This window comes from Talaromyces proteolyticus (genome assembly GCF_021365285.1).
Source record: "Talaromyces proteolyticus strain PMI_201 chromosome Unknown BGW36scaffold_10, whole genome shotgun sequence".
NCBI classification, from domain to species: Eukaryota; Fungi; Ascomycota; class Eurotiomycetes; order Eurotiales; family Trichocomaceae; genus Talaromyces; species Talaromyces proteolyticus.
In genome coordinates, this window is record NW_025764286.1 from 679,563 (window position 1) to 699,675 (window position 20,113).

Sequence of the window (20,113 nt, forward strand, 5' to 3'; positions counted from 1 at the left end):
CGACATCCTAGAATATCATATCGTGCCTAGTGAAGGGCAATAAGTTGCCTATTCAAAGAAGACTTCTGCTCAATTTTCCTAGGTTTTTCGATTCCCATTCAAACATTCCATTATAGATTTTTGATTTTTAAGAATCAAAAACACTAGTTACGAATGGAACGCAAATATCATACTTCATAATTTCATGTCGATTGACAACATTTACTCAAATTTAAAGGGAAAATAATATACCGAGAAAGTGACAAAGAATTTCTGGAGCGTGGTGGGTCGCAGTTGTTAGGTTGTAAATGAGTCGAGAATTTACCTCAATATTAAGCTAGAAAAATTGCTGCGTCGTTTTTCAGTCTAGGTGTAAACTCTTATAGCAGCTATTTGTAGAACACACCATGGCCAGCACGAAAAGGATTTAGGTCGGTGCTATGCAAACAGTTTCAGCCGTATGAGTAGAGTACGACGAGGCTCTGCGTCAGGCCAACACATCTGCTGCTTCGGAAGACTAGTTGTTATGTCACCAGATAAAAATGGTGTCTCGCAGTCAATTGGTTGATGGAGTAAATCTGCCAGCATGTAATTATATGCCATTCAGGGGTATTGTGGTGGTTAGGGAGAGCTTTCACTAATATAGGGTTAGGGTTAAGGCTAGTATACAGAACCTCCCGGCTATGCAGCTTGAAAACTAAAATCATAATGTCTGACGGCATCATTTTGGCGGGAAAAAGCAAAGATGCGGTTTTAGAATAAGTATAGAGACAACTGAAACACTAATTAAAATTGCTGCTATCAGCAATACTACGTATGTACGCCTTGCGCTCATTAGCTAACGAGTCGGGGTGTAAATCTGACGTGATTCAGCCCCTAGCATGGAATTCACACTGTTCACCATTACTATTGTTTAAATTTATTGACTGCTGATCTATAGTTTACTCCGCTCTAAGTCTGGGGAATAGCGAGAGCTTGTATATATCTGTCCGTAATCAAGATGATTCAATCTCAACATCTCAAAGGCTTCATTCAATACTACCTTCTAGTTAGCCTTGCTTCCACGATTTCTTTGGCACCTAATTTTAACAATACGGCCAGGGAAATAGCGATCTAGTCTAGGCACTTGGCTTCGATTAACTCGTCTCGTGGGACTCCACGCAAGGAGTGTACAGCATCTCGTTCTGGCAACAGAACCTCACGGATGGATCTGGATCTACCAACTACGACATTACCACTGTAGCGGGTTAAAGTTCTGTTGGGATACTTGCTGCAGGTTTGATAGGTCTTGTTTTGCTGTTGACTCTAATGATGCTAGCCCTAAGATATTTGCTTTCGAAGTGAGAGTGCCTGTTCTGGCGAATTGCAGTCTTGCCTTGAGGACCGTGTGTCACCTGCCAAAGGGTGACGAAGGGGCAGATGAGAAGGACCTTATGTATGGGGCTGTTGTGTATGGTTGTGAATCGGAGAAAATGCATGTGACTTTTATGAGCAGAGAAGTACAGCCTATGAAGAGGGGGGTTGTATATATATGAGGACAATGGAATTCGTTCATTGTCATGATAATTATGAGTATATAAAAGTCTTGTTACATCTGAGGAGGTGCCGGTAACGGATGCTAAGCATAAGCCGAACACTAGAGCAGGGGGCGAAATTGCGGAGGAATTCCCCGAGTGTACATATTGGTGTCTTTCCGGTCATATTCGGGTGATATCGCCTGATGTTCGGTTGAAGACCAAAACAGCAGCCTGGCACGCAATTGTAAGAATGCTCACAGTAAAGACTGAATAAGTGAGGCATACGTCATGGCTAGATCCTTCTGTAGGGGCAAGCTCATGACAATGCAATGCGTTGTGAAACGAGCTTGCTAGACAACTAGCAGGTATAGAATACCCCAGCAAGACCAGCCTCTCTATAGGAATACGCGTAGAAACGCGAAGCAATGTGAGGGTTGCTGAGATAGAACAAAGCTGGCAAGGCGATGTAATGACGAGTCGACAAGTCTTTAACACTATTTACCTTGAGGGAAATGTGTTAATTTTCCTTCTCTAGGGAATATTCCCACTGAGCTCGTCTAAAACTTCAAATAGTACATTATTCTGTACTCGACACCCATCCCGGCTATTGCGAAACCCAGACCACAGTCTTTGTTTTATCAAGTTGATATCAACTCCTTGGATATTGTATCGACTGATCATGTCTTCGGCAATGTGGCAGACAGTCGTGTTGAGTGAGTTTTCATCATCGGGCCAGTATTCGGCTGACCGTGGTCCACAGTCACATATAGATGCAATTGGCGGCAGCCTCACAGCCTGGGTATTTACTGCTGCAGTCATCTCTGGGGCCTCTACTGTCACGGCCGAAGGTATGGATGGTTCAGATGGCACAGTCGGAATAATAGGCATTATATTCGAATTCGACCTTGGAGCGCATCCAGACCCGCACTTAGACTTTGATGTACAACTGTTGTCTGATCCTCCTGTGCTCGACGGGCTCGGTAAACACTGTTCAGGAGTGTTTATTGCGGACGGAAGAGTAGCACTTGGGCTAGGTGACTGCTGGCATGAGGAAGATTTCTTGAGCGCTGGAATAGCGACCTTCGCCGATGTTGCTGGATTGGAGCATTGACCAAGATACGTCTCGACATAGGCGCTGTCGAACCCCGCCCGGTTCAGCAAGGCTCGCAAATTTGTATTTTCAAGCTCCAGCTTCTGGAGAGAAATTCGGTGGTCGATGTCTGCCTGCTGTGCTTTCGCATTGCAGGCCGCTACTTTTTGCTCCAATTCCTCGATGTATTGTTGCTTTCGAGCACGGCTTCTGCGCTGATTTTCCCGTACGCGCGCCAGGCGATTCGATTTCTGCAGATTCCGTCCATCAGTCTATATTCGCCGCTTACAAAGGAAGGAGATCGGTCACCTCATCATTATGTAGACTGCTCATGGTGGCAGGGATTCCAGATCATCATGCTAAAAAGGTGTAGCAATCAAACCACAGCATTTCTAGACACTACAGCCTTCCTTACTCTCTGCCTGGACGTCTGGGCCTGGACGTAATTTCCCGGCACAATGCTTATCAAACGGGCCTTCCTATTTTGGGAAGGCTAGTGCCGCCACCGGCAAAGTCAGCTCCACGAGCTCATTTCTTTGATTTTATTGGATGACACAGAAAACTAGTGTTCAAAGCGTTAGCGTTCTAGTGATCTGTTTCCTTGATTGGTGCTTTCCGAAAGCATTTCCGCCTAACCTCCTTCAGATGCTGAATTTTGGGCTCCAGCCAATCATGTTGTGCAACGCCGAATCGGGAAGCAGCGCAGCAGGCGGCTAGCCCGATCAGGAGCTGCAGTTCCCCCGGAATAGGGCGCGACGTCACACGGTGAAGCAGCCAGCGTTTAGCTTGCCCCCCGCCGTGCTTATAACCCGCCAATGCGTTGTTTGCGCCTCTTCAACCAGCGCGCAAGCCATTCCCTGTCTCCTACCACCTTCAATACGCGCGCCTCCAACCTTTTTTTGCACACATTTTGCTTAAGCGACTCAGCCCGACTTCAAAAGAAAACCCCTGCACTATGGTGAGCACCAGACACCACCCAAGGGACTTCCCAGCTCCTACAACGCCTGGGAGCATTCCATCATCACCTCCAAATGATGTCTCCAAGTCGGTCGCACGATCGTCGCCAGCGCCGAACAGCAATGTGCGCAAAGGCGTCCACACACCTTCCGCGGTAGTCCTCGTTTGGCTGTTGATTTCAGTCCCTCTGGTAATTTGGGATTCGGGCTACATCTTCCTGCGCCCACACAGTATGCCCGGTGGGAAATTCCACTCGCCCATCTGGTCCCCGTACGCGCTTTATGGTACTGTCGATTATGTCTATGGCTGGCCTGCGTTCAATGCGCGTAACGGGTTTACTGCGGCGCAGGGCGCTCTGAATATTGTTGAGACTGCGGCTTACATTTTTTACCTGGCCGTGGTCTATCTCCATGGGACCTCCGCGACCAACACGGGTCGCGCATCGACAAAGAAGGTCAAGAAGGGCCTGTCGTGGTTCCTTCTCGACGAGAAAGTGGTGCCTGGTCGCATTGGCGGTCTTGCTCTGATCATCGCTTTCAGCGCTAGTATCGCGACTTTGAGCAAAACAGTTTTGTACTGTCAGTACTTCAATTCCCCTGTCCTCTGAAATATCTTATGCTCAATATTAACCAAATCCTAGGGCTCAATGAATTGTTCTCCGGCTTTGACAATATCGGGCACAACAACCTCTCCAACTTGGTCTTTTTATGGATTATTCCCAAGTAAGAACTTAATATCTACTCGATTAGATGATATTGCTAATATTGCTCACAGTGGCCTCTGGCTCATCTTCCCAACTTACATGATCTATGTACTCGGAGGTGAGATTTTGTATGCGCTCGAAGCTGCAGCCCCACGACCGGCGAAAGGAGGACGCGTCAAAAGCTCTTAAATAACATCTGCTTATGATTCTGGCCTTGCGCGCCAGGGTCCTCACTTGGATCGCCTGGAGATCACTCTCACGTATAGGCGATGATTATTATAGACAGTGACCAAAGACGGATATGAAGAATGGATCTCAACATTTCAATGTGATATGTGAATAATTATTAAAAGTCTTATGATCTGCATCATGCAGAAATATTTCTATTTGATATATTTGTACACTTCAATAGCGTAATATTATACTTACAACCTCTTAATAAAATCAATCGAGCAATCAATATCTTACCATTCCACAACACCATCAATACTACAAACTCGTCCCACATCTGCATCTCTTTCCCCCTTAGCCACCGCTGCGATAATCCCTCCGCCAACATAAGGTTCCACCGCACCTCTAGCCCTAAGAGAAGCCGCATCACCCACCAAATTCGTCGCATTCAGTCCTGGATCAGCACCAAACACCTTGAAATCCTTCTCTTCTAGACTCAGCGAATGTGAATACATTGCTATCATCATATTTAGCGCCGCTTTGCTGCTCCTATACGGGATTCCCTGCGGCCGATAATACGGTGAATTCTTATCTGACGCATATGCGATTGACCCCATACTCGAACTAACAAACACCACCCTCGGCGCATCCGATTTCCTGAGCAAGGGCAGAAAGGCCTCTGTCACGCTGGCCACGCCAATCACGTTGACGGCGTAGATGCTGCGCATGCTTTCTCTCACCGCCGGATTGAGATTGTTGACCCCGGCGTTGTTGACCAGGATATCCAGACGACCGTATTTGGATTGAATGTGTTCGGCCGCTCTGTCGACGGAGTTGTCGTCGGTGACGTCGATTTGTACTGTATCGAGTGTTCCTTTGATGTCGGCGAGGGATTGGAGCTCGGAGACTGCTTTGGTGCCTCTGTTGGCGTCGCGGCTCCCAATGATTACATGATAGGCGTTTGAACTGAGGACGAGGTTCTTGGCTGTTTCGAAGCCAATGCCTTGATTGGCACCTGGAGGGTTGAAGTTATTAGGGTTAGACTTGATTAACCTCACGTCGCTGTTACGGGGGCTTACCGGTGATAAGGGTAACGATTTGCTTGGCTGCCATGATTGTTTATGGGATTTTGTATGAGTTTTTAAAAAGAATCGAATATTGAAGTATTATTAGAGTATAAATTTTCTTCATGATATGTATCTTTATAACAACTTCTTCATCAATTGTCTCTCAGAAACAATCGTCTATATCGGAGATAAATCGCGGGGTTTAGAGGACTTAATCCCCACAATATCTTGTTGGTGCCTTCATGCAACAAAAAGTGGTCCTCTTCCTCGTACAATTTTTCAATAATACACTAGTCTAGCATTCGCCACGCATAAGCAAGAGCTAAAGTAGTAATTAATACTTTAAAATTGTGGCATAAGCTTTTTACAGTACGCCCTAAATTATGAATATATACAGGCGAGACGGAGATAGTTGCAAAGCATCCTCACAAATAAAGCTGTTGTTATCGGACTTAGCATATATTGTGATATACGTAGATTATAGAACCTACTATATACGACGTGCACGTGAGTTTAATATATGGCACACTAAGCACAGTGATCTGGATTTCCAGAAGGGTTCCCCCACCACGTTGGGAACGGGTTTTCCTTCCCACTGGCGCCGAAGACAGCAAAGGACAGTATAAAGATCATAATCTGGGAGCCACCATCCAGCGCGGCCCCGATGAGATAGTTGTACTTGTTGTATATACTAGGCAGGCGACGCCGAAGCCATACCTGAGAAAATACACCGACCGCAATAGACGACGAGATCCACGAGGTATTTCCATAATACGACGTACCTGCATAGGACAAGATGATGGCCGTATTGAGTTGCCATTTTCTCACACTTGGGAATACCTTGGTTATACCCCAGTGCAAGACAGGTATTCCCAACCCGATGACGATGCCGAGGGGTACAATGAGATAGCGTGATCCCACACCGTATGTTTCCTTGGCCAGGGCCCATGTGATGGCTTGCGAGTTGTAGCTCTGCACTATGGAGCCACTCCAGACGCTGTTACCTTCTGGATCGAGGAGGATTTCTCGCTGGTTGGTCACAATAACTGTCATTACCACGTAGTTCAACGCTGCGCCAAGGAGTGTTCCGTATATTTGGGTAGCGAACATGATCCGGTGCGGGATCTTGGTATATTGCCCGACTTTGAGCCAGTTGGCTAGATTGACTGATAGAAGGATCACCTGGTGAGACCAACTTGCGAAGTAGAGGTTAGCTAAGGGTCGGCCGGGATGAAGGGCGCCAGCGATCATTTTGGACAGTTGGTTCGTTGAAACACCAGTTCCATACAAGCCGTACAGAATACAAGAAAATGGACCAATAAAAGCACCAACAATAAGAGAAACAATATATCCCCAAACCGGAAGAGTGGTTTGGCCCTTGAGGTTGACAATCAAGCCAGCAAAGAAGCACAGCGCAAAAAGTGCAAGGTACCACCACATCGGAACTTCCTTGTATTTGAGCATTGCCTGGTAGTGCGGATCCGGTTGCTTTCTACTTCGGGCCTGCTTCCATGCAGTAATCATGTCTTTTCCGTAAAAAATGATGATGTGCGAGATCAATGCACCGATAGCCAAGTTTTGCGAGAGAAAACCCCAGACAGTGCTCGACGTCAAAGATGGCAGACCGACCTCCTCGACCTTGTTGAAGTCGATTGTACCATGGTTGTTCATGATTGCTGAGGTGGAATAACTCGACCCGTTTCCAGTGAATAAAGCAGTAGACATGAACGGGAAATTCTTTGCATCCCAGACATTGCCGTAGTATAACCCAAGCATCAACGGATACCAAATCAGATAGCCAATCCACGTGTTCAGCTGCTGCTTGAGGGGAAATGAGAGATATTGGCTTTGGATGTATTGCCAGTCGAACCCAAAGTTCAGTAAACCTAGGCCTTCATTGGACGAAGCTCCACCAAAGATGGTTGAAAAAACAGTTCGAGTGTGTGTTGGTGCATTCATCGACGCCAAACAGAAAATCGAGAAGCCGCCAAGCCAAGGTATGATGTATGCAGGAAATATCTCCCACAGGAAAGCAAGGCCAAGAGCCCAGGAGAATTTGTTCAAACGGTCCTTATTTGCCTTTCGGTCAAAATGAAGGTTTTGGAAGAGAACGACTTGTGGTAATGATGACCAATACACCATTTCTCCGGGGTACACGATCAGCGGTCGTAACAGACCAGCTAGAATAAAACCACAGAGTGAAATCGAAAAGGTTCCTAGCACTGCGGTCGTCGCAGTCACACTGGTATTGTAGAAAAGTCGCTCGACGGCGTAGACCTCAACTCCAGAAAGACCATTGTTGCCCGACGAGGCAATTAAGGATGCCACCACGTGCTCTTTAATGCCAAAGGGCTGTCCAAAGTTGAGAAAACGAAGGGTACTCCGCAGCCATCCCCATTTGAATATTTCCGGGCGAGGAGTGATGAGCGCCCAAGCCTCGCCAAAGACATAGACAAGCACTATACGGGAACACACAATGTATGAGTTGACAGAATTCCACACGCATTTAGAGAATTGAAAACTTACGTTGCAAAAAGACAAACGAAACCTGCATCTGAAACGGCTTAAAAACATAAAGCATTGTTATCACACTCGAAAATGCCGTAAAAGCGGAACCTAGGACGATGGAGCGGAAAGTCAAGGCCGGATCGCCATCATCTCGAACAGAGATGATAAAATTGGATATATCGGCACCTATTCAGCCGAATTAGAAATGAAACAAAAGACATTTTCAGGAAACAATTCACCATTTTGAATGACGGGATGTCCATTCACATATTTCGCTTCATCGCTACCCGGTGATCCCACCGATTCTTCACCGTCTGGGACTTCTCGCGGCAAAGGATCTGCCGCCGTCTTTTTATCGTTGAGGGGTTTGAACGTCTCGTCTACCAAATTCTCTCTATCAGTTTGAGCGATTTCTACGACTTTTGGGTCTGTCGTGATGGCGTCTTGCCCAGCCATCTCTAAGACAGTCGGCAGCGGAACGAGACGCCACAGACAGATTCGAGAAAAAAGCTCAATGTAAATAGTTGGAGGGATCTATCTCGTGTGTATCGACTGATATTGATAAAGACAGCCAGCTACAAAAAAAATAATCTCCACACAGCGTAGGTGATCTCTAAGGGGCCTGGCTCTTTCAATAGCACCACCTATGGAACGAGTGGCAAAGGCAGCACAGCAGAACCCCGTTTTTTTGTTATTAATTTTTCTTGCTATTTCAAGCCGAATCTTTGTTGGGTTACATTTTTATCCCATAGCAGACGGTGTGATTTACAGTCTGTTTTTCAGAGGAAGCGGGGTCGATGCATGAGAGCGCCCAATGGATGTCGCCGAGAGCGGAAATAGGGCTTGAGTGATATCAAGAACGGCAATCGTGCTGGGTTCTGCTCCCCACCACAATGTTACGCTTTTTACGCGTTTTTGAATAGATCGATAACGCCATTTTAAGCGCCATGAGCTTATCAACCCCGCAGTGGAATCTTCCCGGACGCTCAACTGTATTTTCTGGCCCAGAGATCCAAGATTTCAAGCACGTGGTTGATGCATAAAATCTTTTATTTGCAAATAAAGGAGTAAAGGAGAGTGCACGGATTTAATCCGTTGAGATTAAGTACTGGACTCTTTCCAAGACAGACGATTCTTGATGATAGAAAGAGCATGTTGTTTATGCTGACAGTCTGAACCTGATGTAGCCAAAGTACCCAGCCAGTCCATTCTTGGTGTGATAATATTCTTCATTTTTGAGATTGTCTCTGATTGGCAATAGGACCTCGAGTAGTGACCGCTTGTTAGCTAATTAGTACCAAGTTAATTACCCTTACTAAGAGGGGACCCCTTTTGGCATAGTGGTTTTACGGTCGACACCGCTCTTGTACCTTCTTCTCAGAGGTAGTTTTCGTGTAATAACTAATTCGACTGTGCTTTTTTTAAGCAGCAAGACGTTTTAAGCCACAACCGCTACAGAAACTTAGTTCGTAGGGCTGTCGAAGGCTCGTAAACTTAGTGGGCCCTTATTGCCCAAGTCCAGCTAGCCCAATCAAACTGGCTCAAATAATCAATGTCTAATGAAGACTGTCCAAATATGTTGAGATATGGCTCTGAGCTCGTTACCATGTATTCATCTGGTCCTTCTATCCCGTGCAGCAGGCTGTGGTTATTATTGTACCTCGACATTGGCATGGTGAAATCGTTAACTCTATCTCTGTATCAGCCATTTTCAAATTTTGCCTCGTCTCTTTTTCTTCTTGCTTTGTAGCATTGTATCGCACCCATAAAAAGCTTTTCGACCAAGCCATGAAAGAGCTCAGTTTCCCGGTGACTCGTTTCACCGGGAGTTTTGGAGGTGGGAAGCTGCCTGGGCATTTTTACCACGCAATTGACCCTGCAGCGCCAACAGTATTGGCCACTGGAGGAGCAGATACCTGTCACGAAGATCGGTTTTTGTCGCAAAGGCGCTACCTTTTCGAGCGAGGCTACTCAGTTGCCTTAGTTAATCTACAGGACAGGGACTCGTGCAAGAGCAGGGGCTCCACTGGGAGGCTGCGGTTGAGAATCCGATTGCGGCGGTGATTGATGAATCAATCGCCCGCTTTGTAGTAGAATCGTCTAAGCTGGCTCTCCTCGGTATGAGTATTGGTGGTTATCTTGCTTGTCGCGCAGCAGCTCATGAATCGCAGCTCGCGGAGGTTATCGCCACCTCACCGCTTCCACGTCCGCTTGAGCTATTTGAAAAAGTAGCCGAGCAGGATGCGGGAGCTACAGCGTCGATGCAGCTCAGAAGAACCACTCGGTAATCGTTTGGAAAGCGGGCGTGGCTGACCTGTCAGAGTTAATCCGGCGGTTGGACGGTGTGAGCGTGCATCCGGGGAAAAGTCAAGATGCCGTTTCTATCAATACTCGGGGAACAAGAAGGGTCGTTGTGGAAGGATCAGGCAAAGCGGTAGCATGAAGTAATTCCCTCCAGCAAGAAGAGCTTCGTGACTCTGGGTGCGCAATCAGGCGCTGACATTCATTGCCAGGGACGCAATCCTCTCTGGTTGACTCCGGAGGTGGATGCATGGCTGCGAGAAGTATTGTAAGATCTCGGACAACGGGTTAAATTAATCCACTCAAACGTTGTCCATTCGATTGTGGTAATATATAAGAACCGGATATGACGATAGCTGGAGCCTCACGTTTCCGAAGTTTCCCCAGTCCTTGAATTGTGTATTGCTATAATCTACTGCGTCAGACCCTGGTCCATATCCATATTTGAAGCGGTTTATCAAATCTCGTCTAACGCATGCAATGTTGATGGCAACAGCTAAGTAACAGGAAATGCTGATAGTTCTCATCTCGAGAGACTGGCTATATCAATCATCAATTGATATCAAGTGATTTGAATAATGAAAGCAGACATCAATATTTTCGGTAGACGAATTCAAGATTACAACCCTTTCTAATTTTTATGTATATGATTCTTATCACTAATATCATAATTGTACAGAGAAAACCCATTTTCATCTTTGGAAACAAAAATATACCAGACTACTTTTTATTTCCTCAGAGTATCTAAGAGGGCAGCAATTCTAATGATGCTGTAGAGTTCGCCCGGCTCTCCACTGTTCGTCGTCCTCTTCCCGCACAACACCTCACTGAGTAAAAAATTGATTAACGAGGGTTCCTGACGCTGTTTTCATATCAAATCAATGGTTGTTATTCGCATCTAGAGGCTTTGGTTGTACTATTAACTCCAATCGAGTCAATCCCTCAGAAAATGCACTTGGATCCATCACGCAGCCTGGCTGTATAGAAAACATTTTGTAAATCAAATGAATGTACATAATACCGAATACAAGACCAGTTCCAGACCAAAAAGTAGTTCTATGATTAAATATTAATTACTATGATCTAAGAATTGTGATGGCACTCCGCAATATTTTCCTTGGCGTTGGGCCCGGGTTCTCCATAATTAATTACTCCACGCCAGCTACTCCGTCGATTTCATTTTCGGTGTTCGTGACTCGTTCATTGACATCATCCACACCCGCAAGCCACACTCTTCTGCCCCGCGAGCAGAGAGTCCCTTCTCATAACGGTCGACGCAGACCATGCGTCGACGTTTAGCTGTCGCCTTCTTGCGCATGCGACTCAACCATCTGCCACGACCAGCCTAATGGCGACCGAATCGCAGGCTACCGGGCGGCCTCATGCGCACGACCAACCTTCAGGAAGTTTTGACGATGACAATTTAAGCCCGACAAGTGACAATATATATGGTTCTAGCGAGCAAGCGCCCACGGAGAAATCTCACAATGACGGGAATGAGCCGGGACAGCAGGACCATGGGAAGGAAAAGCCGGCGTGGAGCGAGCTGAAAACTAAGGCAGGCAAGGAGAGAAAACGTCTACCGCTGGCATGCATTGCTTGTCGAAGGAAGAAGATTCGATGTTCAGGAGAAAAGCCAGCATGCAAACATTGCTCGAAATCGCGCATACCTTGCGTGTACAAAGTCACTACGCGCAAGGCCGCGCCTCGAACAGACTACATGGCTATGCTAGATAAACGGCTTAGGCGAATGGAAGAACGAGTGATCAAGGCTATTCCAGCCGGAGAGACAAGGGACATGACAGCCATCGGAAGAAGCCAGGTCAAACCACCTCCTCCGGGTCAGGGAAAGCAGCCGAAAGCAGTGCAAAAGAAACGATCTGCCGATGAGGCTTTTACCTCCGAATTGAATGCATGGATGGGTCAAGCAGGGAATGTTACAACCGCTGATGCATTTCCCTTAAGTCGAGAAGGAAAGTCTTTGGAAGGCACAGGGTTGCTTACTGAAGGCGCCGAATTTCTTCCATCAGTAGAGATACAAGAGCATCTATCAGAAGTATTTTTCGACTGTGTCTATGGGCAATCATATCTTTTGCTACATAAGCCAAGTTTTATGCGGAAATTAAAGGCTGGGACGATCCCTCCAGTTTTGATACTAGCTGTTTGCGCCGTATCGGCTCGATTTTCAACCCACCCGCAAATCAATTCAGAACCAGCCTTTCTCAGAGGTGAAAATTGGGCTAATCCTGCGGCAACAATAGCATTGAGTCGCCATGATGAACCCAATATTACAATCCTTACGGTTTTTCTCCTCTTAGGACTCCACGAATTTGGCACTTGCCATGGCGGTCGAAGTTGGTCTTTCGGTGGCCAAGCCTTGAGGATGGCTTACGCTTTGCAACTACATCGAGAAGTTGATAGCGATCCTTTCGGTCAAAATGGGAAATTATCTGAATTGAGCTGCACGGATAGAGAGATAAGAAGACGCACCATGTGGGCATCTTTTTTAATGGATCGGTACAATTCATCAGGGAGTCAACGCCCTCCAATTGGAAATGAAAAGTTCATCCAAATACAGCTCCCAGTGAAAGAGTCTCATTTCTTGATGGAAATCCCAGGCCCGACAGAAGACTTAAGCGGTGACGTACCAAATCCTGTCCCTGAGGGGCAAGGTCAGATATCAGACCCGAAAGCGAATATGGGCGTCTCGGGGTATATAATTCGCGCGATCATTATATGGGGGCACATCGTCGATTACCTCAATCTAGGCGGGAAGAGGAAGGATCCATACCCGTTGTGGGATCCTAATTCTGGCTATAATAGGCTGAAGAAAGAGATCGAAGTCTTTTCATCCTCTTTACCAAAATATCTTGTATTCAACACGGAAAACCTTCAAGATCATGCTGCTGAAAAGGTTGCTAACCAATTCATTTTTCTACACATCATTATTCACCAAAATATTCTATTTCTGAACCAGTTCGCTATACCCTTGGCACCAGGTGGGCGTCCGCCGAAAGGAATGCCCAAAGCATTTTTGAGTGACGCTGGCCGAGCTGCAGTTGAGGCAGCGCACCATATTTCCACTTTGATTGACAAGGCAAGCGGCCACTCCCTAACTGTTCCCTTTGCAGGTTATTGTGCGTACTCAGCGAGCACTGTCCATATTTGGGGAATATTCTCCAAAAACGCCCAGCTAGAAGCTCGGTCAAAGGAAAATTTGCGGCACACTTACCGCTATCTGAATCAGATGAAGCGTTACTGGGGAATGTTTCACTATATGGTGGAAAGTGCGAAAGATCGATATCGACAATTTGCCGATGCGGCTCTTAGGGGACCCCTAGCCAATGTTCCTTCATATAGTAGGGAACAAGCCCCGACAATGTTTCAATATGGTGATTGGTTCGATAAATACCCTCACGGAGTATCCAGGATACACTGGGAAGACCCGGACACAACTACTATGAGTGAGACCGGTGACGATGCAGTCATGGGACAGCGCCCCGACCTTCAAAGTGTAGAGGACTTCTTTGCCAGTTTATCACCTAGTAATACGATAATGGGGCCGCGAAAACTGCCAAAGAGATCGGACAACCAGCAGTCATCTGTCCATTCCTTACCCCAGCTAACCACGGACTTGAGTCTACAACCCCAAACGCTAGTTGACTTGACCATGTCCAACGCGCCCGCTGTGATGGATTCTACTGGGGCTAATTATGCCGGCTTCAATGACCCCGGGTTGTATCGAAGTCCACCACAGGGCTTCGAACCGCCCACCTTTGATTATGGACTCCCGTCTGACCACATCCCACAACTCGACCGACACTTTGTATACGGCGAGTATTCTGGAATCAACCCGTCCACTCTGGCATCTGGGGACTTGAGTATACATAATACCGAGAACCCGCAGCAGCAACCACAGCCACAGGATGTCAGCAACGAATCTGTTTGGACAGATGCATTCACCCCGGCCGGCACGGGGGAATTCCTACAGCCGAGCTCATGGTTTCTGCCATTCAATCTCGAGCCGCTTGGTGCAGGACTGGGTGTTGGTGGTGATATGACAACAGGGCAGATTCAAAGCCCAGGTGTCAATGACATGAATGGAGGTGCTGGCGGTGCTGCGACGACTGATGTTAACGTGATGAATCCATATAACCTAGCCATGGGGAACCGGCATGGCCCAAGTTGATGACCCTCTTGTATATCATATATATAATTTATGTCGGATGAAAAAGCTTTCTCTTCATTTCGTACTCAAGTGGTCAGTTTAAGATGTGAAAATAGTACATGTTCGCAGTTACCTTGGCATATCGAGGTTCCACATTGTGATTGGATCATAACGCAAAATGGGAGCCATCCAATCTTATCGCATCATTGGTCTAGTGGTAGAATTCGTCGTTGCCATCGACGAGGCCCGTGTTCGATTCACGGATGATGCATGCAGTCTTTAATTTTTGCACCTGATTCTTATGCCACCTAATAATTTTTGGCCTGTCTCTACTCTTTGTTCTGTTGCTAGTGAGGTCTTGTGTCATTGTCCATTAATTTCACATTGATTGCATAACAAATACTGTGGCATAAAGATGACTGGTTAGCTAAGAACATAAATATACACGATCAATCATTCCATTCCTCGTCTAACTGATCAATCAAGCGATTCTCAGCATCCACATCCCCCCTATTTGCTCGATTACTTCCCCCGCGGCCACCAATTGCCCCTATTAGGCCGCGGCGCTGTGCGCCAGATCCATTGAGATGTGAATAACTCGCCGAGCCGTCCTTTTTGGTGAAGCAACGAGTCAATGAGGAGAATAAAATGATGAAAAAATCCTATTAGAGGAGAGGTAGTTAGTTAGGTTCAAATGAGGTGATTCAACACTGGGATCAAAAGATTAGTTTGGACGTACACTTATGAATCCGAGTACATCAGACCACATGCTGAAATTCGGACACTGTCTCCAACCACGTTGATGCATTACTGTGCGTTGATATGCACAGCCTCCGACGAGATACACAATAACAGCGATGAGGGCACTAAATGGAACATAGTTGAGCATGATATAAACGACTGCCCGGATATACACTTACATGACCCCAAAGACACCAGCTGGTCCTAGACCACCCTGTGGTGCGGCGGCAACACCTCCACAGGCTGCAGAACTTCTGACCTCGAAAAAGTACGTGCAAGAATCCATCGTGCCGACAAATGATACAGTCGCTTGCGCATTATGTGCATCGCGGTCGCAGAGAAAAGACAAGATGGTCGACTTCTTCCGGACTGACTCTGTATCTTTTGTTGAAGAGATGCCTTTGTTATAATAATTATGTCCGTATGCTGTCGACTCATCGTCATCAATGGAACGTGATTCGAAAAATGTTGCTTTCGAGCTGGGACAAGGCGAGCCGTTGGTATAATTCAGTACCAATCGCCGGCCACGGAAGATAGGTTCTGAAGCCTGTTCCCTAGGTGAAAGTCAGTCAAGTGCAGAGCATGTAGTAGCTTGGTGAACCTACCCGATAGAATATATCTTGCCGTCTTGCTGATAGTACGCGCTCACATTCTGCCACCGGCTCTTGTCGACCCCAACCACGTCTTTTACGGTTTCAATCACCGGCGCACATATATTGACTGTGAAATTCGTGCCATAATCATGGCCTTGTGCTTGCCAACTTGTGTCTCGATCGGTCTTGTGTACTTTCCTCCCATCCTTCAATTCCGGCGGCGCAAGGGCGATGGGGTTGAGATCAAAATACGAGCCTGTCGTCGTCGACTGAACAGTGCATGGTTTCGCCGGAGCCTTCGGGGCCTGCGGATTAGATGCAGCCTGGGTTACTTGCGACAGAGGAAGTGAGAGGATGCTTAAAGCAACGACCCAGACCGGCCGCGTCAGCACCTGCATCGCTGCCTGGTCTCTGCGCACCGGATCTGAAGGATATGAGAAAAGAAAGAATGGACGAGCAGTACTTCGAGCTGAAAGCAATGTTTGACCCTGGAGCTTATATTGGCGATAGAAAAAAAGAGCAGGTGAAGCCGTTCGAAAAGGACAGTCCTGCCGACATAGTCTGACATGACACAGGACAGGACGCTACTGTTTCACTGGCCAGTCTCCTGTCTGGACCCCTCGTGCGGAGAGCTGCGGTGGCCCTAAACTGCATCCAGTAAGGGGCCGCCATCATGTTGGGTTTTTTGCCAAGAGCTTCAGGCCCTTAGTCAGGTTAGTATGGCTCGTCGCATCCAAGAACCGTTCATAAATCCACGATCATCGTCTCACGCGGAAGGGCAGCATCCGGTCTTATAAAGGGTGCCGATCATCAGGGCACCCACTGTCTGCAGCTTGAGCTACCCCGTCTCTGTACTGTGGGGAGCCAAGCACATAAAGCAAGCGGCCCACCCTCTTTTTGAATTTGCTCTATTTTATCTCGACGACAACTGGCTCTGAACATTCAGTTCTCCTTCCATCCTCTCACTCCTATTCTCAAAGATGGGGCCCAAAAAAGACTCAAAGTCTGCTGTGCCAATTCAGCCTGTGCCAGAGAAAAGAGGTTATGAATTTGGCGGACCGTATGTTGCCCGTACTCGCATCTTAGACTCCTGCTGACAACGAGCAGATTAGGTGCTTTTGGCATTGTTTTCATCCTACCCATTCTCGTGTATTGCTTCGCATTTTTTTGCAATGACATCTCGGGATGTCCTGCACCGTCGCTTCTTCACCCATCGACTCTGACATGGGATCGGTTGAAGGAGGAAATCGGTTGGCCCGATGAAGGACTCATGGGTATTTATAACACTCGTGTCACGTTGTGGGTTCTGTCGTACTATGCGCTTCATATTGTGCTTCAGATCGTCCTGCCGGGTCAGGTCGTGGAAGGGGTCCCGCTGGCATGTGGTGGACGACACATCTACAAATTCAATGGTGAGTGGAAAGTTTTGTTTGATGAAGGATTTTGAGCAAAGACTAAATGGTACTATATAGCATTTCGCTCCTCCATATTAATCTTCGCCGGCTTGGGCGCCGGGACCTACGTATACGGTGCCGACTTTGCTGTCTGGACATTCATTTGGGATAATTACTTGCAAGTGGTGTCCGCTAACCTTCTCATTGTTATTGTTCTTTCCATCTATGTTTACGCGAGGAGTTTTTCTATTCCTGCTCCTGGTCAACCAAACCCCGAGTATCGTGAATTGGCCCCTGGAGGCCATTCTGGCAACGTCCTGTACGATTTTTTTATCGGCCGGGAACTCAATTCTCGAATTACTCTACCAATTCCCTTTGTAAGCGAGAAGGCATCCAAAATAATCGACATTGGTACCTTTTGTGAAGTGAGACCTGGTTTGACCGGATGGATTATTATGAATCTTGCAAATATTGCCCACCAGTACCGCACGCATGGGTATGTCACAGATTCGATCCTTCTTATCACGGCAGTCCAGGGTTTCTATGTCATGGATTGCCTTTATATGGAGCCTGCTATTTTAACAACCATGGATATCATTATGGATGGTTTCGGATATATGCTCTGCTTTGGAGATTTAGTGTGGGTGCCATTTATCTACTCGACACAAACAAGATATCTCGCTATCTTCCCTTACAAGATGGGTTTGAATGGTCTTGCCCTTATCGCTTCAGTCTCCGGGCTTGGATATTACATTTTCCGTTCAGCCAACAACGAAAAGAACCGATTTAGGACAGATCCGAATGATCCTCGGGTGCAGCATCTCAAATATATCACTACCAAGACCGGCTCCAAGCTTATCACATCCGGATGGTGGGGAACGGCGCGTCATATCAATTATTTCGGTGACTGGCTTATGTCTTGGGGCTACTGCCTGCCAACTGGCATTGCAGGCTATGTTATGCTTGAAACAATCAACCCATCCACTGGGCAATTGGAGAAACGGGCCGTTCAAACTCCTGAGGCTCAGGGTTGGGGCTCAATATTCACGTATTTTTACGTGCTATATTTTGGAATTCTGTTGATTCACCGTGAGGGGAGAGATGAGGAGAAGTGCCACAAAAAGTATGGCAAGGACTGGGAAAAATATAAATCCCTAGTACGATACAAAATTATTCCAGGCATTTATTAGGACGTTGTGTATGAGGGGAGCTGCAGCTGATTCACGATCTTACTAATACACCAAGAGCGAGAGTTAAATTCCGTGGTGTGGAATTTTGATGCTGATTAAGGCTTGAAAAAAAAATATAGACTAGCATGCATGTATTAGTAGTCAGGTAATAATCAATAAAATGTATTTTAACAGCCAATAATGACCAAACCGCGAGGTTTGGCTGTAATCAATCATGGTCCAATATACCCCAGTCAGAGGAGCCTCTGTTTTATTAAACAATCTTATATTCGTCAAATCCTTCACCAAAATACATCCCTTCAATCGTTTACGGTGATCTCCCATGTTCTTAAATCATCTCGAACATCAAATTCAGATATCTCATGGGTTCGTCGCGGGTTTCGCCATCGTCTCTCTTTGGTTTCTTGGAAAGAACTCTCCAAGCTGCCGCGGCCACCACCGCTAATAGTGCTGCCACTTAAAGTGCTATCTGTATCTTTAAGATCCTGCCGTGAATGGTTACTCAAGGAACTCTTTGGTCGTTTCTCCGGATTCGGCGATGTTCCAAGATCTTGAATAGTCATACGAGACCCCGTGTCGCTGATACTGTCATCAAAATCGTCTAATATACGTTCTGAGCGGGCACTCGATCTAGTAGAAGGATATCCGAGCCCACCGCCGAAGAGGTCCTCGATTAGCTGATCTGGCAAGAGCTCATCCCTATGGCAAGTCCATGAGGCTGCCAATGTCCGGCGATACATATCCTGCAGGTCGCCAGTCTCCCTACTGATGTTGATCGACGGCAGACTACCGGGCCCTTCATTTTCAATATTTTCTGGTGGTAAAATCCCAGCAATCCCTTCGAACACCATGGCCGTTTTCAAACTCGGGCTACAGTTTTCAGTCAGCGTAGATGTTAAATGAGCATTAGATAGTGTGACTCAAACGCAATAAAGTTCTTATCCCCATCGATTTGCTTCATCAGTATTCCCACTCTGAGTGTACTATTAATTTTGCTATCCTGCATCAAATAACGCCTCACAATGCCCTGCTCGTCGTCGCTTTTATCAACATATTCGGCAAGATTGAGCTTGATATTCCCCAAGGTCATGCGATCACCACGACTGCCTGACGAGAACTCTTGAAATATTTCGAATGATATTTCGCATTCCTGAAGCATATGGTTGCGGTCTATCGTGAGTTTGACAGGCAGAGTCTTTTCATATTCCCATGATGCCTGATGGTCTTGAATGACAGCGCGGTCAGTATGGCCGCGATGTTCTGCGGATGTTGACGATGGCAGGTGCCATTTTACATATGATGTTCCACAGACCAAGGGAACATTGTTGAGATCGATAATCTAGACCCTGTGAGAAGGCAGCTGTTTCATCCAACGGAAGGTTGACTTACGCTTAGCTTGAGATCAAATCTCGGCTATAAAATCCTCGTTAATGCCAATCTAACAATAAGTTATGGAACTGGTTTATCCACTTACTCTTCTGTTTTTGGGTACTGTTCAAGGTATCGGTCAGCATTAACGAGCATTCAACACTGAAAGGCGACCTACCAAACGCTTGCATCATGCAAGCATCACAACGGAACGATGGCGCAAATTATTCTAAGCGGATACAATCAGAAACGAATATTTGCTTCTTTTGCATTTGGTGGAAGAAGACATACAGCGTCGCATGCATTTGCGTCATCGGATTGGTTAGAGCAGCCAAAGGCGGTGAACTAATCTCCCGGCAGAAAAAC

The 20,113-nt window shown here is 46.7% G+C and overlaps 9 protein-coding genes and 1 non-coding gene across 10 annotated transcripts; 5 read left to right on the forward strand and 5 right to left on the reverse strand.

Moving 5' to 3' along the window:
- Window positions 1-2,027: 2,027 nt before the first annotated feature.
- Window positions 2,028-2,919, reverse strand: BGW36DRAFT_362370 (uncharacterized protein; the record flags this gene model as incomplete). The annotated part of the gene is made up of 2 exons (XM_046214371.1): window positions 2,028-2,837; window positions 2,896-2,919. 2 exons carry the CDS (start codon window positions 2,917-2,919, stop codon window positions 2,028-2,030), a joined length of 834 nt encoding a protein of 277 aa, XP_046068695.1.
- Window positions 2,920-3,434: 515 nt separating this feature from the next.
- On the forward strand, window positions 3,435-4,705 carry BGW36DRAFT_385210 (uncharacterized protein). The gene is made up of 3 exons (XM_046216886.1): window positions 3,435-4,121; window positions 4,184-4,265; window positions 4,318-4,705. Exons 1-3 carry the CDS (start codon window positions 3,542-3,544, stop codon window positions 4,433-4,435), a joined length of 780 nt encoding a protein of 259 aa, XP_046068696.1. The 5' UTR covers window positions 3,435-3,541; the 3' UTR covers window positions 4,436-4,705.
- BGW36DRAFT_410017 (putative short chain dehydrogenase/reductase) lies at window positions 4,706-5,595 on the reverse strand. The gene is made up of 2 exons (XM_046219128.1): window positions 5,497-5,595; window positions 4,706-5,432 (listed from the first exon to the last, which is right to left on the reverse strand). The coding sequence occupies exons 1-2, from the start codon at window positions 5,528-5,530 to the stop codon at window positions 4,711-4,713; spliced, it is 756 nt and encodes a 251-aa protein (XP_046068697.1). The 5' UTR covers window positions 5,531-5,595; the 3' UTR covers window positions 4,706-4,710.
- A 417-nt stretch (window positions 5,596-6,012) lies between these two features.
- On the reverse strand, window positions 6,013-8,448 carry BGW36DRAFT_362373 (peptide transporter MTD1; the record flags this gene model as incomplete). Its single annotated transcript, XM_046214372.1, has 3 exons — window positions 6,013-7,943; window positions 8,011-8,178; window positions 8,232-8,448. The coding sequence occupies 3 exons, from the start codon at window positions 8,446-8,448 to the stop codon at window positions 6,013-6,015; spliced, it is 2,316 nt and encodes a 771-aa protein (XP_046068698.1).
- A 1,332-nt stretch (window positions 8,449-9,780) lies between these two features.
- On the forward strand, window positions 9,781-10,280 carry BGW36DRAFT_430571 (uncharacterized protein; the record flags this gene model as incomplete). Its single annotated transcript, XM_046220861.1, has 2 exons — window positions 9,781-9,882; window positions 9,993-10,280. 2 exons carry the CDS (start codon window positions 9,781-9,783, stop codon window positions 10,278-10,280), a joined length of 390 nt encoding a protein of 129 aa, XP_046068699.1.
- Window positions 10,281-11,497: 1,217 nt separating this feature from the next.
- BGW36DRAFT_385214 (putative C6 transcription factor) lies at window positions 11,498-14,539 on the forward strand. Its single transcript, XM_046216887.1, has one exon. The coding sequence runs from the start codon at window positions 11,642-11,644 to the stop codon at window positions 14,480-14,482; it is 2,841 nt and encodes a 946-aa protein (XP_046068700.1). The 5' UTR covers window positions 11,498-11,641; the 3' UTR covers window positions 14,483-14,539.
- A 122-nt stretch (window positions 14,540-14,661) lies between these two features.
- BGW36DRAFT_t53 lies at window positions 14,662-14,732 on the forward strand. Its single transcript has one exon. It is a non-coding gene; the product is annotated as a tRNA-Gly (tRNA).
- BGW36DRAFT_346835 (putative vacuolar sorting receptor) lies at window positions 14,732-16,465 on the reverse strand. Its single transcript, XM_046213226.1, has 4 exons — window positions 15,808-16,465; window positions 15,382-15,756; window positions 15,201-15,327; window positions 14,732-15,123 (listed from the first exon to the last, which is right to left on the reverse strand). Exons 1-4 carry the CDS (start codon window positions 16,191-16,193, stop codon window positions 14,911-14,913), a joined length of 1,101 nt encoding a protein of 366 aa, XP_046068701.1. The 5' UTR covers window positions 16,194-16,465; the 3' UTR covers window positions 14,732-14,910.
- Window positions 16,466-16,516: 51 nt separating this feature from the next.
- BGW36DRAFT_346838 (c-14 sterol reductase) lies at window positions 16,517-18,551 on the forward strand. The gene is made up of 3 exons (XM_046213227.1): window positions 16,517-16,855; window positions 16,903-17,207; window positions 17,268-18,551. The coding sequence occupies exons 1-3, from the start codon at window positions 16,776-16,778 to the stop codon at window positions 18,377-18,379; spliced, it is 1,497 nt and encodes a 498-aa protein (XP_046068702.1). The 5' UTR covers window positions 16,517-16,775; the 3' UTR covers window positions 18,380-18,551.
- BGW36DRAFT_385220 (N-terminal C2 in EEIG1 and EHBP1 proteins-domain-containing protein) lies at window positions 18,552-20,027 on the reverse strand. The gene is made up of 5 exons (XM_046216888.1): window positions 19,926-20,027; window positions 19,854-19,870; window positions 19,769-19,792; window positions 19,306-19,718; window positions 18,552-19,249 (listed from the first exon to the last, which is right to left on the reverse strand). Exons 1-5 carry the CDS (start codon window positions 19,939-19,941, stop codon window positions 18,679-18,681), a joined length of 1,041 nt encoding a protein of 346 aa, XP_046068703.1. The 5' UTR covers window positions 19,942-20,027; the 3' UTR covers window positions 18,552-18,678.
- Window positions 20,028-20,113: the final 86 nt, after the last annotated feature.

Bases quoted from the DNA above. Each gene is read 5' to 3' on its own strand.
- BGW36DRAFT_385220 (XM_046216888.1), bottom strand. The intron at 19,719-19,768 runs GTAAGTCAACCT...CACAGGGTCTAG, and splicing joins GATTTGATCTCAAGCTAAGC to ATTATCGATCTCAACAATGT. The intron at 19,250-19,305 runs GTTTGAGTCACA...TGAAAACTGTAG, and splicing joins GGGGATAAGAACTTTATTGC to CCCGAGTTTGAAAACGGCCA.
- BGW36DRAFT_410017 (XM_046219128.1), bottom strand. From the start codon at position 5,530: ATGGCAGCCAAGCAAATCGTTACCCTTATCACCG. The intron at 5,433-5,496 runs GTAAGCCCCCGT...TCAACCCTCCAG, and splicing joins AATCGTTACCCTTATCACCG to GTGCCAATCAAGGCATTGGC.
- BGW36DRAFT_385210 (XM_046216886.1), top strand. From the start codon at position 3,542: ATGGTGAGCACCAGACACCACCCAAGGGACTTCCCAGCTCCTACAACG. The intron at 4,122-4,183 runs GTCAGTACTTCA...ACCAAATCCTAG, and splicing joins GAGCAAAACAGTTTTGTACT to GGCTCAATGAATTGTTCTCC. The intron at 4,266-4,317 runs GTAAGAACTTAA...TATTGCTCACAG, and splicing joins TTTTTATGGATTATTCCCAA to TGGCCTCTGGCTCATCTTCC.
- BGW36DRAFT_346838 (XM_046213227.1), top strand. From the start codon at position 16,776: ATGGGGCCCAAAAAAGACTCAAAGTCTGCTGTGCCAATTCAGCCTGTG. The intron at 16,856-16,902 runs GTATGTTGCCCG...GACAACGAGCAG, and splicing joins GGTTATGAATTTGGCGGACC to ATTAGGTGCTTTTGGCATTG. The intron at 17,208-17,267 runs GTGAGTGGAAAG...GGTACTATATAG, and splicing joins ACACATCTACAAATTCAATG to CATTTCGCTCCTCCATATTA.
- BGW36DRAFT_346835 (XM_046213226.1), bottom strand. From the start codon at position 16,193: ATGCAGGTGCTGACGCGGCCGGTCTGGGTCGTTGCTTTAAGCATCCTC. The intron at 15,757-15,807 runs GTAGGTTCACCA...ACTTTCACCTAG, and splicing joins GGCAAGATATATTCTATCGG to GGAACAGGCTTCAGAACCTA. The intron at 15,124-15,200 runs GTACGTCCAAAC...CTCCTCTAATAG, and splicing joins ATGTACTCGGATTCATAAGT to GATTTTTTCATCATTTTATT.
- BGW36DRAFT_385214 (XM_046216887.1), top strand. From the start codon at position 11,642: ATGGCGACCGAATCGCAGGCTACCGGGCGGCCTCATGCGCACGACCAA.